We start from the raw sequence: 16,384 nt of genomic DNA on the forward strand, positions 1-16,384 counted from the left end.
AGAGGCTGTGTGTGCTACAGCTAGCTAGCCTCCACTTACGGCCAGAAGCTCTTTAATCGAGTTCGCTCTGAGTGTGGAGCTCCTCCGCTCCTAGCCTTTAAGTCAACAGCCATAGAACAACAACGTTTGTTGTCGTTGGGATATCGCTTGGCAGAGTTTCAGTAACACATTAGGCCTGTATGGATTGTGATTGGTTTGATTCAAGAGGAGGATATCCAACCGGCTGCTTCGTTAGCTGCCCAGTGGGCCCAAAAAAAAGAGGAGATTTAATTCTAGATAGAGCTTTAAATCTAGGTAAGGAAGAGATTGGGGTTCACACAAAACGCTGTTACTCAGCACGGCAAACCAATAACGCGTATTGATTTGACGTAAATCTTGCTGTTGTACCGCTATGTGTGCAGAAACAACGCAAAGAAAAACATTTTCTATTGGTTTGACTTAATGCATATGAGCATGTAGGCAGGGGCCGACACACACACTCACACACACACACACACACACACACACACACACACACACACACACACACACACACACACACACACACACACACAACTGCTCCTCCTCCTCCCCCCTCACACACACACACACACACAGACCTGCTCCGGCTGCCCCCTCACACACACACACGCACACACACATATATCTGCTCCTGCTGCCCCCCCACACACACACACACACACACACACACACACACACACACACACACACTCACCCAGGGCGTCCTGCAGGTACTTCTGTCCCACCAGCTTCAGGTACTCCTCGATGGCCTTGGTGGCCAGCGTGTTCTCCCTGAAGATCAGGTGCTCGTTCTCCCCGCAGCGGTCCACCTCCGACATCATCAGGTCCGTCAGGAAGTCCTGAGGGTTAAACAAAGAGAAGCTAAGACTACATTTCCCAGGAGCCTCAGAAAGGAGGGATCGCATGTTAAAGGAGACATATTATGGTGTTTTCCCAACTAGAAAACATAGTCTTTTGAGTTCCAGAAAACATGTTTATGAAGCTGTTTGCTGGAAATAGCATTTAGGAAAAAAGATCTCGCCTACCACTATTCCCCTCTGTTTCAGTCCCTTCATAAAGCGCTGTTTCTAGTGTCTGTAGCTTTAATGCAAATGAGCTGCTGCCCATTGACCAATGAGCTGTCAGACTGAACCGTAGCATGGAGGAGAAGGGATTGTTGCCGTTTGCGGACTCCTGGAGCTCTATATCATATAATATAATATAATAATATTAATATTATGTATGGGTATTTATATAATATTATATCTAATATCACGGCCAAAAGCAATGTGCGCCTCGGATGATATTATGAATCATAAAGACTGCGTCTGACGTCTCTGGCACTTCCACACCAAGTAAAGACTCGTAGTGGGGGTTATCTCGGCCATGGTTGAGAGGAATTGGGGGAAAAGCAACTTTGGCCTTGACTCTCTGAAGTTCATGAACCACGACATGGAGGAGAAAGGGATTGTACACTGGGAGCTGAGCTGCCGGACTTGCCGCCGAGCTCCCCCCGCCGGAGCTGCCGGACCTGCCGGACCTGCCAGTTTCGGCTTCTTCCATAGCGGCAGTTCAGCTCCCGGAGTACACCCTCCGGAGCAGCCGGAGAGCATCGGCCGCAGTTCAGCTCCCGGAGTACACCGCCAAAACGGACTCGCTTGTTTGGTAACTGTAGGCGGGGTACTTTCAGAAATGCATATCTCACTCAGAAAATCATGTACAGACTTTTTTCAAAGTTTGTATGCGTGTGGGAGCACCAGAGACCCAAACCAACACCCGACACCCCAAAGAAAAGATTTTTTTCATAATATGTCCCCTTTAAAGAGAAGGCATCAGGTTTGGCCCCAAATGGCTTTCTCGACCTTTAGGGATCGTCTGATGTGCACATTGGAGATGGATGACTTAGAAGCTATGCTTGATGACACACTTTACCAAGAAAATAAAACAAAAAGGTGTGAAAGTAATCACGAAAGGTTCTGTACAAATCTTTAGTTTATCTGTTCATATTTATATGAACGGATAAACTAAAGATTTGTAGTCACAGAGTGAATTTAAGCTTTTTTTATATATCTGATGCGCTTTTATCTGCCTCCAATACAGAAAAGAGAGACATGAAAGAGGGTTGGAGAAGAGATGTCACACAGGTGGGAATCGAACCCAGTCCGCTCCAGGGTGCATCGCCTACATGGTAAGCGCACTAGGGGGGTCGAGCAGCAGCCCGCAGTCCAACGTGCAACGGCTCCCTGGGACAACTACCAGCCACTGCCAGGATTACATAGCATCGACCGCACGTTAAAAAGACAATGAACATATCTTGATGAAGACCAGAACATATTGATCGCTTCTTCCTTTTCACAGCATCAGCCTTAATTTAAGCTGAACGGGATCGGCATGGCATCAATAATTCACATCCCAGCAGGGAAAAACGACCGCAAACGAGAGCCCTTATAATTTAAGATTGAATTTAATTTCACACAGGACACAGCCAAGGCCTTCGCCTTCATTTATTCCCTCGTTGGATCTCTGAAGCCCCCCACGGAGGTTGGAGGAAGCCAAGTTATATAGCCAGAGAGAGAGAGAGAGAGAGAGAGAGAGAGAGAGAGAGAGACAGGTGTACACACACATACACCTATGACTCTGTAAGAAGATCAAATACGTACGCACACAGCTGGGCTGCTGCATTTGCTATTCAGTCGCTAAACAACTCAAGTGTAAACACTAGCATACGTTGTAGTGCATTAATGATGAGTTGATTAATCAAATGGTGAAAAATTACGAAATGAGTGTCATTGAGTTCGTTTTTGCATTAAACATAGTGTATTTTGTTGCTTTTCTCAGTTTCAGATTATTTTTACTATGAATACTTTTGGACATTATTCCCGGTTAGACAGACAATGTGAGTTAATTTGTCCCTCTACTCTGGCCTCTGGTGACTTCTTTGATTAATGAGAACATTTTATAGACAATCATCAAATTAAACAGACATGACAACAATGCCACTTACAAAATTGTTCGCGGCATCATGACTACACAATCAAGCAGACACAAACATACACATAAACACAAGTGTACAGACTGCCTAATCACTCCAACGATCTGTTTGTGTGCGACAGATGTGCATTTGTTTCTGTGTTTATGTGAATTTGTTCTGTGTGCGTGTGTGCGAGTGTGTGCACGTGTGTATGTGTGCATGAGTGAGGGTGTGTGTGTGTGTGTGTGTGTGTGTGTGTGTGTGTGTGTGTGTGTGTGTGTGTGTGTGTGTGTGTGTGTGTGTGTGTGTGTGTGTGTGTGTGTGTGTGTGTGAGTGGGGTAACAGCTGCTGGTGAGGCAGACTGACAGCAGGAGACCATGCGATGACTCGTCAACATATACACAGATGAAGACACACAAACAGAGCCACGCTCTCTGTCTTTCTCACACAAACACCGCTGCCCCAGACGTCCACACCCAGTGGACGCTTTGCGGCCGCGACCCAGCGCCTGCTGGTGTAATGTGAAACCACACCAGCAGGGGGCGACCAGGGGGTTTCTACATGGAACGAGATGACGAGATGAGGACCTCGACTAGTTTCCTCCCCAAGGATATAAAAGTCGCAAATGGTCAAGGACAAGGTTAGCAAATGGACAATATGTTAAGCTAGGGCTGGGTAATAATTCTATATTATCGTTGATCGTCTTTGAATGGTTTGATTTATCGCGGTACTCAAGTTGAATAGTATATACATATTACGACGAGAAGAGAATTTATGAGGTTTTGAAAAGTCATTGAGAGAGGAAAACTACATTTACATGTATATAATGGGCCTCAGTTATTAAGAAGGGTATGTTTGAATTCCTAAGCATGATGTGATTTGATTGTGACATTGTTTACACTTCTCTGTGTGTTAATCTCCAAAAGGAACAGGCCTGCAGTGCTGAAAAGCAAAGTACTGGACTGGTGCATGTTCTTAAGTCACAGACACACACACACACACGCACGCACACACATCTTGCTATCTTTGACCCCTTCCCGAGTCAACACAATCGGCGCATCTTCTTTTTGTACAGCAGGAAAATGTCACTGTAATTATAATCCACCTTTTAAGCACCTCTCCACCGCCATAGCACCTCCGTATCCCCTAACAGCCTCCCCCGCACCCCCCACCCCCCACCCCCCCCCCCGCCTCCCTCCCACACACACACACAGAGCTCCCCTTCCTGTCCTTATCAGGGCATCGAGAGAAGAAGGATTCATGCCCGATTAAGGATGGCTGTGGAGCTCGCGATTCAGGAGGGACCAGAGCCAGAGTTTCCTACGCCAGAATACAACAATGGGGAGTGTTTCAAACACTGTTCAGGCGTCTCTGCCTCGGCTAACAAGCCCCCTACACTAGCACTAATACTAGTGCTGGCACTGGCATTAGCTCTGGCCCTAGCTCTAGCACTAGCACTATTTCTAGCAATAACACTAGCTTTAGCACTAGCTCTAGCACTAGCACTAGCGCTAGAATTAGCACGAGCCATTGATTTAGCTCTAGAACCAACACCAACACTAAAACTAGCTCTTACATTAACACTAGCACAAACTCTAGCACTAGCACTATTTCTAGCACTAGCACTAGCTCTAGCTTTAGCACTAGCTCTAGCTTTAGCTTTAGCTCTAGAACTAACACTAACACTAGCTCTTACACTAACACTAGCACTAGCTCTAACAATAGCACTAGCAAGAGCATTAGCTCAAGCACTAACACCGACACTAGCTCTAACTCTAACATTAGCACTAGCCCGAGAGAACACACATGACTCTGTTTTGACCACATACAAAACCAATAAGCAGACTACTAGTTCCATTGCATGTTTTCTCGAGGTGCCTTATGAAGACCTTTCCAGGAATTAGGTGCCGTACAGTGACAGTACTTTGAGATCTGATATAATCCTCCGAGAGTCCACAGGCCGAGAGAGTTGAAGGTGAAATCCTGAACCCCCCTGATGAAAACACCTGGCAGCGGGGGCTGTAGGATGAAATAACATCATGACTCAGGATAAAAACACCATCAAATAACCATTTTCTAAAGGCAGAAATATATACCCAAAGAGAAATCGACAGATAGATATTGTGTCATTATTCTTCCCATTAATTCAGCGTTAACTGCTGATTGCTGTAAACGGCTGCATCCAATCTTCTGACTATAATATGTTAGTGCTAAAAAGGGTGACAGTCTGCTTTAGTGTGTGTATCTTGAGCTAATGAAGTGTGTCCTTCACACTGTCACAAAACACAAACAGCGTGAACGAGACAATAATCAAATGATTTAATATATCACTATCTAAAAGTAGGCTAATTGGGCGACTGTGGTAATTAGGGAACGGTTCACTCGTTAGTGAACACAAACATTTCCCCGGGAAGACCCGACCTCTCTCGCCGTCGTAAGTCATCAGCTTTTACATACGGCTCGCCACTGAATTGTTCATATGGATGCATGTATGCATTAAGCATGGACGATGTCATCCATGCTTAATGCATACATGTATTTAGCATGGACGTCATCATCCATGCTAAATACATGCACACATTTAGCATGGATGATGTCAGCCATGCTAATGCTAATATTATATGCTTACATTGACACACACTGCACCGTGCCTGATCGCTGATATACTAATATACTGTAATAAACGTACCTAGTCTAATCTTCTCTTCTATAATATACTACCTTAAATTCTCATTAAATGTATTTTATTTTTAATTGTTATTTGTGAAAGGTGTGTTTTTGTATTTTGCTCGAAGCGGGCAGAGATCTGAGAGCAAGGGATTAGCTATTATGAACATGAAAGCTCTCAGATTCACACAGTGTGGACTGGCAACTATAGATCTACTGCAGTGTTTCCCCCAGGTAATGTCGTAGTCAAGGTGGTCGAGGGCGGGGGTTTGTCTCGTGGCCCTGAGGTCTTCGCTGAGGGTTTCAGTTACATACAACCACCTGATGCCGCCGTTTCGTTTATTTTTTATACCTGATGGAAGTATGTTTTCTTTCCCTACAAGAGTTTTTCTACTTAGTTTATGGATAGTAATTAAAAAAGAAATATAAAAAAAGAAAAGAAAAAAAAAAGTTGTTAAGGCTTAACCATACAATGTTGGGGGAAACACTGTGCTGTTGATATACACTAAACTAATTCCCCTTCTGAAAGTTTCTTCCACTGGGGCCAACCAGTTTCTCTTCGGTAGAATATCTATCGTAACAAAACAGGTATCTAGGCGGAACTCCGCCCCTTCAGTAGTTGTTTTCCTGCCCTTGCTTTGTGCCGCCTCCCCCCAGAAGTCCTGCTCTAAAACATGATTAGGTGTAATCTTATGTTATATTATATAATGGAGGGAAATCTAATTTTATCTAGTTAAATATAATTGAATATAATAATATCTGATGTAACTCGTGCCATTTCAAATAATATGGTCTAATATAATCTAAAGCAGGGGTCTCAAACTCGCGGCCCGGGGGGCAATTGAGGCCCGCAGGATGATCATTTGTGGCCCCCTACTTGACATCAACGTTTAGTGTTAGTGCGGCCTGCACGTTGTTGTCTAAAGCACATTTTTGCTGAGTGGCTTGCCACACTTTTTTATCACTGGTGACAGGGTAACCAGGTGTCCCGGTTTTGCCGGGACAGTCTCAATTTTGGGATGCGTGTCCCAAAATTGCCAAAGGACGCTAAAATGTCCCGGTTTCCACCATCCACCCTGAAATGTCCCCTGTTATCAGCGATTACATAGCCAACGTGATCTAATTAGAGCCCGATCATTAACTTAGATTGGGTCAGTCGTGCTCCTTTTGTCTGTGGAATACTTGTGATGCGGCCCAGCCTGACCCAGACTCTACCTCCGGCGGCCCCCAGGTAAGTTGAGTTTGAGACCCCCGATCTAAAGTCATCTAACCTATGCATTCAAGTGTAGCCATAATGTAAAACGTTTGAATAATCATGCCGTTGTTAAATACAGCAGAGAGACAATCATTCTGATGACCTTATTAGAGAAGCACGCAATCTGTGTTTAACAATTGCAACAGCCCAATACTTACACAAGACGATTCACAGCAATACAGACCTAAAACCAGAGGCACAGGAATAACAATTGGGCTGATCAATTGGCCCGGCCTTCCAGCCCACGGCCCAGTGCGGCCCTTGGGGGGAGAGAGGGGGGGATTGGTAGAGGTGGGGGAGGTGGCAAAACACATAGCCAGCCTCTCCGCTCTCCTCTTCTGCTGTTTCAAGCCTCCACCCTCCAGTGGTAAATCCTTCCAGGGAGACTGATGGCTAGCATTACGTTTAAAGCCGCCAGCACTTTCTGAGAGAGGGGGTCAGATAAGGGCTGACAGAGGGGAGGGAGGGGTAAGGGAGAGAGGGAGCTTGAAAATGGGAGTGGTGGATCCCTCAGGCACAAAGCTATGTTATTTACCACGGAAACAGGAAATAGAGAGGAGGAGGGGGGGGGGGTAGTCTTTCCCGATCCCAGCCTTCCAACAAGTGTTTTCGGATGACACGGGGCGTTTGTCGTCCGCGTTAGGTTGTGCGTGTGTGTGCGTGTTTGTGCGGGTGTGTGTGCGGCTGTGCGCCGGTTCCTCATGACACGCAAGAAAGCGAGTGTGCTTGCGAACGTGTGAGAGAAAGTCTGCGCAAGATGCATAGTTGAACAAAATAAAGCCACATTTGATGCAGACTTAAAACACGAGGGTTCAAAAAGGAGTGCGTTGCACGGCCTCTGTACTTTGACATGCCAGTATTTGGCTTCAGCCCCTCACTGCTCTCTCCATCTCACTGCTCTCTCCCTCTGCCTTTGACTGCTCTCCCCCTCTCACTGCTCTCTCACTCTCCCTTTGACTGCTCTCACCCTCTCACTGCTCTCTCCCTCTCACTGCTCTCTCCCTCTGCCAACTTTTGGTCAAAATGGGGGGAAAAATGCTCACAAACATTCATGTATATCCAGGGTTTATGACACACTTATCCACATCTAATTAAAGGCCAAGATGGAAACTTAAGACCATAAGAGGGATAGATCGATATGTAGATCATCTGTTTTGTCTTTGTATGGAAATTCTCTTTCCTCATTTTAACAATATGGTATATGGCTGATTGCAATTGGAGATGTGCATAGATATTTTTACATTGAGTGTGTGGTGTCTGTGTGTGTGTGTGTATCCGTGTGTGTCTGCTCAAGTTCATGCGGGTGTCTCATCTGTGCAGTGGTGCTTACCATACACACACACAAACACATCTGTGCACACACACACACACACACACACACACACACACACACACACACACACACACACACACACACACACACACACACACACACACACACACACACACACACACACACACACACACACACACAACACACAAGCCGTTAAGACATTTCCACGGAGAGCAGTAATGACATATTTTCAGAGAACGCTGGCTTCTGGATGCACCGGGCCAAGAGAGAGGGGCTGGAGACAGCGACGCAAAATAAGAGAGAGAGAGAGAGAGAGAGAGAGAATGTGAAGAAAGCTGAGAGAGTGCACCGATGCAAACTATCCGGGTAGATAATTAATTCGGTGATGGCTGCTGAAATGACAGAGTGAAGAAGAGCCTAAAAGCCAGGCACAGTGAGTCGTAATTAGAAACCCATTCCCAACCTTTATACCGCTAATTAATTCAAACAATGTGCAGAGCAGAGCTTGTGCTATACGCCACAAACAGGCGGAGCCGGGATAGCATAGCAACATGGGTCAAGTAGCAACCCACACACATCGGCTTAAGGGGTGATAGGGACACACTTGGCCCAGATAACTTTTAAGTAACGCTTTCCGAAATTAACCCAGTTTGTAACCAAGAATTGCGGAGAAATGTCATGTAGTTTAATGTAACATTGCCTTAATGTAAAGGGTGAAACTATAAGAATGAAACAATGACCTCTTCTTCATACTGCAAGGCATGCTCAACAGGGTTAAGTCAGAGTGGGGCGTCTCAGTGTGGATGTGCAATCCTCCATCTTTGTGGCACAAATATCAGTAAAAACATGGTAGGTAGGTACACATGTAAATTATAGACATTAGATGTATGCTTATTTGTGATGTGTAGCCTTGCACCAACACGAGGTGGGCAAAGCCAATTCTCAGTGGTTTTTATAAGTAGAAAATACTAGGTAACTGTGTGTTACCATTGATGTAATCTGATACAATTTAATGACACCTTAATGACAGGGGTAGAGACACCGCAGAGAGTTTGCCATGTTATTCCAGCTCATATCTCCTCAGTTAATCTAGGCACAGTCTTCAGTTCTGGGATATGACTCAGCCTTAAGATGACTCAGCCAAAGCCTGTGATTCACACACTGGTGTCTTCCGTTTTTTGTATTTATCACATGCAAACTTATAATTAAATGTCCCCCTTTAGGATCCTGCTGTGTTTCAGACAGACGGATTTGCTGGGAGACAATGGTCCTTTTCTAACACCAACCCTGAAACAAAGTCTCTGTCGTGTCCATGGTTTTAAAGTATAAGTGGTAGCGAGCGGCGGTGGGAGAGAAGAACAGCGAGCCCAGGAGGGATCTGTGTGGCAATAAAAGTTAAGGTTCCAAACTTTTAGAAAGAACGCCCGGTATTCTATGTTTAAGTAAAGGTAATTAGAAATGTGTCAAAGTCTTGGCGGACCTCATTGAGGATAATAATAATAATAATAATACATTTAATTTAGAGGCGCCTTTCAAGACACCCAAGGTCACCTTACAGAGCATATAGTCATCATTCAAAACTATGTAAAACAGACTAGGAATAAAAGGAAAACAGAGGTTAAACATGAAGAATAATAATAATTAATGACACTCAAAGACGCCTAAAGTGAAGGGGGGACCTCACTAACCACCACCAATATGTAGCACCCACTTGGGTGAGGATGAACCAACCAAGATGTCTGCAATGAACCACCAGCTCCCAGCCATTCCCAGGCTGAACACTCAGGAGTATCCGTACAATCCTCTGTGGATAGGAACCGGGTTCCAGGCCCTAGATTGCCATCATCAACCACACTGATCCCGGGATATGGGTTATTCTAGCGGTGAGGGTCTTTGAATCCCAGATGAACAGGTTCACAGTCTACCCTGTAGGCGCCCTAAGGAGAGCAGAACAGGCCTCAGCCCTGTCTGACAAATAACCATTCATTGTAGGGTGCTTTGGATAAAGGTGTCTGCTTAATGGCGACATAATCGTAGTTGATTATTGATTGCCTTGGCATAGGATCCAACTCCCTTGGCTGGTGACAAGGTCAGAAAGCAAACAGACGAGGCAATATGGACGAGGTCTGTACGACCTGAATGCAGGGCATCCTACTAAAACCCCATCTACCGGCGGGCGTGTAGCATGATCGCTCGTCGCACAGCATAGCAAACAGCATCCAAAGGTATTGGATCTACATTGCAGACACAGCAGAATCACACGCGAACACATCTGTGTTTAACACTGAGGCACGGCGGGAGACACGAGTGGGTTCGAGCACAGTGGCCTTTGGGTGGACGCCGAGAAAAGTTCAGTTCCATTACGCGGGGGGGAAACCCGTGCCTGCACTGTCTGAGGCGGCACGGTGGTCTCAGGAGGATACAGCAGGGCTTGCACTGTATCCGACCTCCCGCCTGCACGGGGTGTGCATCTGTATGCAGCGTGCCGCCGCAGGGTTGGGAGGCACCAGCGGGGGTTATTATCCTCGTTTCTTTGTAATGGAGCGCGCCGCGGACCGCTCAACAAATCCTCCACCTGCGTGAGTTTTCCGACCTGGCCTTAAGAATGTCAGAACGGTGGGTCAGAAGTTCGTCGGACGAGGGGGGGGGCCACGGAGGTAATGCTTTGGCTCACCTCAGGTTCCTCTCGGTTAGGATGGTATTTCTACTTTAGTGCTCACCACAAAACACCTCTTCCAAAACATGTTGCTTAGGAATGGTTTTCCACAACCATAATCTCCTCCCTAAATGTTCCTACAACACAAGTTCAACGTTCATAAAAAGTAACATGAGTATGACGTGTTGATAACAAGCAAGTACCATTATCGTAACATGTTATGAGTAGAACATGTTGATAACAAGCCCTCAAGGCCAGAATAGCAAGATCTTTGCAGAAACAGGGGAGTATATGGGGACGTTATGTTGTGGATGGGTCGTTGTGATAAAAACACTGGGATGTCGAGCAAGGACAGAACCCCACAATGAACGGGAACCTCCTACTGTAGACCTTTTAGTTGCATTAACACCCCACTCTGATGAGGCCCGACTCCTCCTACACCCACGCCAACAGCAGCAGCAGCAGCAGCAGCAGCAGCAGCAGCGGCGGCGGTACCCACTCACCTTGGCCTTCCCCGTGCTCTGCAGGATGTGCACCAGCGCACAGGCCATCTCCTCCTTGTTCTTCACGCTGATGCCAGGCTCCAGCACCGAGCACAGCAGCATGTAGTTGTTGGTGGTGTACTCGGCAAACTCCTTGTACATCTCCATGGGCAGGATGTTCATGCTCTGGTAGCGCGCCTTGATGCGGATCATGGGCCCCGAGGCGCCCTTGCCCTTGGCCGGGTTGGGCACGCTCACCGGGTACCACTTCTCCACGAACTGGCGGCCGGTGACGGCGGCGGTGGGGATGACCACCACGCCCACATAGTTGTTCTTGTCCTTCTTCTTCTTCTTCTCCGTGTCCTTGTAGAGGTGCGCCGTGACGCTGCGCACCGCCGGCAGGTTGTTGAACTCAAAGTGCTCGCCCCAGAACACGTTGTCCGTCTTCAGCTTGCAGGTGGTGCGGGCGTACAGGGCGTCGTCCAGGAACAGCTCGCAGAAGTACTTCTTCTTGGCCGGTAGGTCCTTGGCCTCGATGATCCACAGGCGCAGCAGGTTCTCCACCCGGCGGCTGTTGTCCTGCAGGGCGGAGGTCAAAGAGCGAGGACGTGGGTAAGATGGGAGACCAAGACGTTGTTGGGTCAGTGTTGTGTGTTTGTGTGTGCATGCATGTGCGTGTGTATGTATACAGGTCTGCATGTGTCTGTGAGTGTGCGTGTATGTGTGCGTGTGCGTGTGCGTGTGCGTGTGTGTGTGTGTTTCGGCAGCCTAGGTCATGTCCACAGGCTGGTGGTCAGAGGCTTGAGAATTATGAGGTTGTCTAAATGTAAAGCCAAGCAGCTTGCAACATATTGCTCAATCTCCTCCATTATAGGCAGCCGAGCTATTTGGAGGAGGAGGTGTTTTCTGTACCCATAGATTTTCTCTGTCTGTTAACAGACTGTGTGCAGAATAAGCTCATGTGTACGTATTGTCTATTCTGTGACTCAAGTACTGCAACATGTTGTTTCGAGGATGTAGGGCATCAAAAGCAACTGAAAATATTTGTGCCCTTGCAATGTATTTTATAAATGCGGACACAAATAAAGACATTGAAATGTGTCTTTTTGTGTGCACGCGCACAAGAGTCTGCCCATCGAATACATACCGCTTTCCTTCTTTGTGTATGTAATCGTTTTCATTAAATACAACAAACAACAAAGTCCTTCTTCAGGCCAATTCAAAATCCTTCCATATTTATCATTCTTAAAATCCATCTAGACAATCATATTTTTGGAAACATAAAAGCCCCTCAAGATAAACATCAAGTACGGTAATAGCATTTTTATTTTGAGTGATAATATATATTTTTTATATTGCATCGCGACCAAATACCTACACTTTTTTGCACATTATATATATGCTATACCATTACAAAACAGTTGCACCTGTACTCCCTACCTTTTCACGGCCGCCATAGCTTGTTGTTCAGAAACATTATTTTATCACCTGTCTAAATAATAAAGAGCCCATTCGCCCACGCCTTAATCACCACAGAGACTATTTCCCTCTCCAGACCAATTTGGTCTGGATAGAGAAACAGCATGAGGAAAACACAATCTGTGCTCAAGTGATAGCTGCAGTGGATAAAAGTTACAGTGCAGGTGTAATTACCGCTAAGTATTTGTTATGGGGCACTAAAACATACCAGGTCAGAACCAGCATTTCAAAAAAATTGCTACTAAATCACTCCCTAATGCATTTTGTATGGCTACTTTAAGCAAACTAAGGCTAAATATTGCACATTAGTTACCTCCTGGCTAATAGGGTGCTAATGTTGCTGATGGAAATCTCGTGTGCTTTAATCTAGTACTGTTTATTACGATCTGTGAAGGAATCAGAAATGTGCGTATTTCCCCTTGTGTACTGAAGGGAGATAGTATATCAGCATCAACGACATGCCCTTTGACATCCTCACAACAGCCACAAATGACATTTCCAAAGTTCTCCAAGGAATTAATGTTCTTTATTATGTCTGAATGAAGAGGGAAGATCTTGTTTTGTCACATTCTCCTGACTGTGAACGGGTTGGTGTGATGAAGGAAAAAAAGGAGTCAAGCTCTAACTTCACATTTAAGTACTTATTATGTCTTCAGGTGTAGGGAGAGATAACAATGCATAGGGTCTTTCTATTAAACTCTTAAAGGGCCCCTACATTACCAAGGTGTTGATAAGCCATTACATGCCATTTCAAAATCAACCCTATAATGACATCCTCACAAGTGGGGGGTCCCCCAAGATGTATGAGGGCGTATCCTCCCCATGTGCTAGCTATTGTGTCAGCGTTGAATGAACTCCAACTGGGTTCATCGTGAATTGGGGTCTCTGCAATTGAACTCTTGGGCCTCTAAAAGTGGTGGACTCTCTCTCTCTCTCTCTCTCTCTCTCTCTCTCTCTCTCTCTCTCTCTCTCTCTCTCTCTCTCTCTCTCTCTCTCTCTCTCTCTCTCTCTCTCTCTCTCTCTCTCTCTCTCTCTCTCTCTCTCTCTCTCTCTCTCTCTCTCTCTCTCTCTCTCTCTCTCTCTCTCTCTCTCTCTCTCTCTCTCTCTCTCTCTCTCTCTCTCTGGTCTGTTCTTACCTTGTTGGGGTGCACCGCTCTCCTCAGGTTCTCCATCCATTTGTCTCTCTCTGCGGACGACCGGCATGAGAAGCACTTGCTTCCCGTCGATGTGGTGACCTGCGGAGTGACGCAGGGCAACAGGTGAGCTGTTGTTGTGTTGTGTTTCGTTGTGCATGTAAATTTTTCCTTTTCCCGGTTGATATGATCACTAAAGCAGACCGAACATCGGGCATTAATTACACGCCGCAGTGCTGAGACGCCGGTGAAGGGATTCTGCTGCATTCTGAAGGATTTGGTGATGGCACACGCACACACGCACATGAGACATAAATAGACCACCCGACCCCCAGATTCTGCCGTTTCACTCTTTTTGTGGCGCCGTGCCACACAGCACCAGCCTGGCTGGTGTGTGTGCAAACAAGCTTTTGCTTATAATGAGGCCAAGAAATTGAGGCATTGAGGGGGAAGAAAAAAAATAAATGAAATTGTTATTCTGGAAGCTTCCGCTACTGCTGTGCCACAAGGATAAGAGGACAATGATGAAGAGAGATAGCTAAAGTTCGCAGAGAACAGATTCACTAACAGACACACGTACGCACGCACAGACCCGGAAGAAGTCGGCTGTTGACTTGGCAGCCTTAAAAAGGATGAATATATAACGTAATTGGAGGAGCAACAAACAGGCTGCAACGGTCTCCTGGGCAGATAAGTAGAGGAACACATGGGGACTGAGAGAGAGAGAGAGAGAGAGAGAGAGAGAGAGAGATAGAGAGAGAGAGAGAGAGAGAGAGAGAGAGAGAGAGAGAGAGAGAGAGAGAGAGAGAGAGAGAGAGAGAGAGAGAGATAAAGAGAAGGAGAGAGAAGGAGAGCAACAGACCGAGAGACAGACATAACCATAACCATGAAGCCGTCGCAATCACTGTGTGACACCCAAGATATGCGAAAGGCTTCTTCGCGGTCTCATCGTATTCAGAAGAAACGCGGGGATATATTTAACCTGCCAGTGTTGTGTTACTGTGTTGTGTCTGGTGCGGTCAGACTGAGACCAAACACAGCTTGTTGCTGCTTGCCCTGCTGGATATATTATATGTAGGTTGATCTCTTTCTAAAGTCATTTGTGAGCTGCTTTCCACCAAAGCACCCTACTGTGCTTGCAGAGGCAGGTCCTTCATGTCACAATGTGGAGCATTTCAACCTGCTCCCAGCTTGAGATAACCAGGAAATATCGATTGTGATTTCCACCATTTAACCAAAAAATCATATTCTCTAACTGATAAAGTCTGCAAATAAATAATACTGGCTAGCCCATACCTCTCTCTTTGTATACAGGAATCGTACTAGCGACCCTCCTAAAGACTCGCCCTAAACCCCTCACAATTAACCCCTCCCCCTCCCCCTAAACCCCTCCTACTCACTCTAAACCCCTCCCCCAAACCCCTCCTACTCAATCTAAACCCCTCCCCCTCACCCTAAACCCTTCCCACTCACTCTAAACCCCTCTTACTCACCTACCCAGACAAACTATGCTAGGTCACGTACCACAGCTGTACAGCCAGTCAGCAGGGACAGAACTCTGATATTAGGTTTATAGAGCTCGAAGAGTATCCCTTCTACTAACTGGGAGGGTCAATCTAAACCATTATGCCTTTAATGAACACTCAAGGGCTGACTCTTGCTCAACAAAGCCTGAAGGTGAGGGAAACTTTAAGGCCTGGGAGTATAAAGACTTTGCCACAGCCACGCAATCTTGCCCATCTAGAACAGGGAACTGAAGATGCAAATAGAGTGAAATATTGCGGTCAATGTTATGCCAGTGCACCAACCCCAATTTACATCCCAAACAAGCAACGCTATTTTAGGTGAAGCCCATGACACTCCTGCACGCATTGGTTATTTCAGTATGAGCAGGAACTATAGTGGGTAGGAAGTCCAACTCCTAGCCTAATAACATTCAGGGTTTGCTCCCTGGTGTCTGCAGCCTATCAGTGGGTGTCCTTGAACAAGAAGCTGAACCCCTGCATGCCCCTTGATGACACCGCCCAAACCCCCCTTGGATGAAGTGACCATAATGGCTGCTAAACGACCCAACAGCTCATGGTTTGGTGCTCACCTCGAAGCAGTAGTCCTGGCCGAGGATGCTGCTGTGCACGGGCTTGATGACCACCTGCTCCTCCATGCTGAGGTCCAACGCCTCCACGCCCCCGCTGGGGCAGAGCAAAGACTCGTGGGACCGAGACTCCTTCAGCCTCGTCATCAGATGAGATCTGGAGGGGGGAGAGAGGGAGACAGAGACACATTAGCTGTGTTCGAAATCGTTCCCTATCAAGGATATTGTGCACTATATGGGGTGGTCGCCATTTTGTAGTGGTGTTCGAATTCTCAGTGGTTAATTGAATTCACTATATAGTGGACAATAAAATACCGAAAATTTGAGTGACGATGTTCCCTACATGTTACTCCCG

At 46.4% G+C, this 16,384-nt stretch overlaps 1 protein-coding gene across 3 annotated transcripts in view; it reads right to left on the minus strand.

Moving 5' to 3' along the window:
- Positions 1–16,384, minus strand: part of dab2ipb (DAB2 interacting protein b) — a 57,913-nt gene that overhangs the window by 25,003 nt on the left and 16,526 nt on the right. For all 3 annotated transcript variants that reach the window (XM_060050489.1, XM_060050490.1, XM_060050488.1), the window contains exons 2-5: positions 16,033–16,186; positions 13,941–14,039; positions 11,347–11,904; positions 716–860 (exon numbers count right to left, since the gene is read on the minus strand). In XM_060050489.1, coding sequence (XP_059906472.1) covers positions 716–860; positions 11,347–11,904; positions 13,941–14,039; positions 16,033–16,176 — 946 coding nt within the window. In that variant the 5' untranslated portion in view covers positions 16,177–16,186. The remainder of the gene's footprint in view (positions 1–715; positions 861–11,346; positions 11,905–13,940; positions 14,040–16,032; positions 16,187–16,384) is intronic.

Source organism: Gadus macrocephalus, chromosome 4 (assembly GCF_031168955.1).
Source record: "Gadus macrocephalus chromosome 4, ASM3116895v1".
NCBI classification, from domain to species: domain Eukaryota; kingdom Metazoa; phylum Chordata; class Actinopteri; order Gadiformes; family Gadidae; genus Gadus; species Gadus macrocephalus.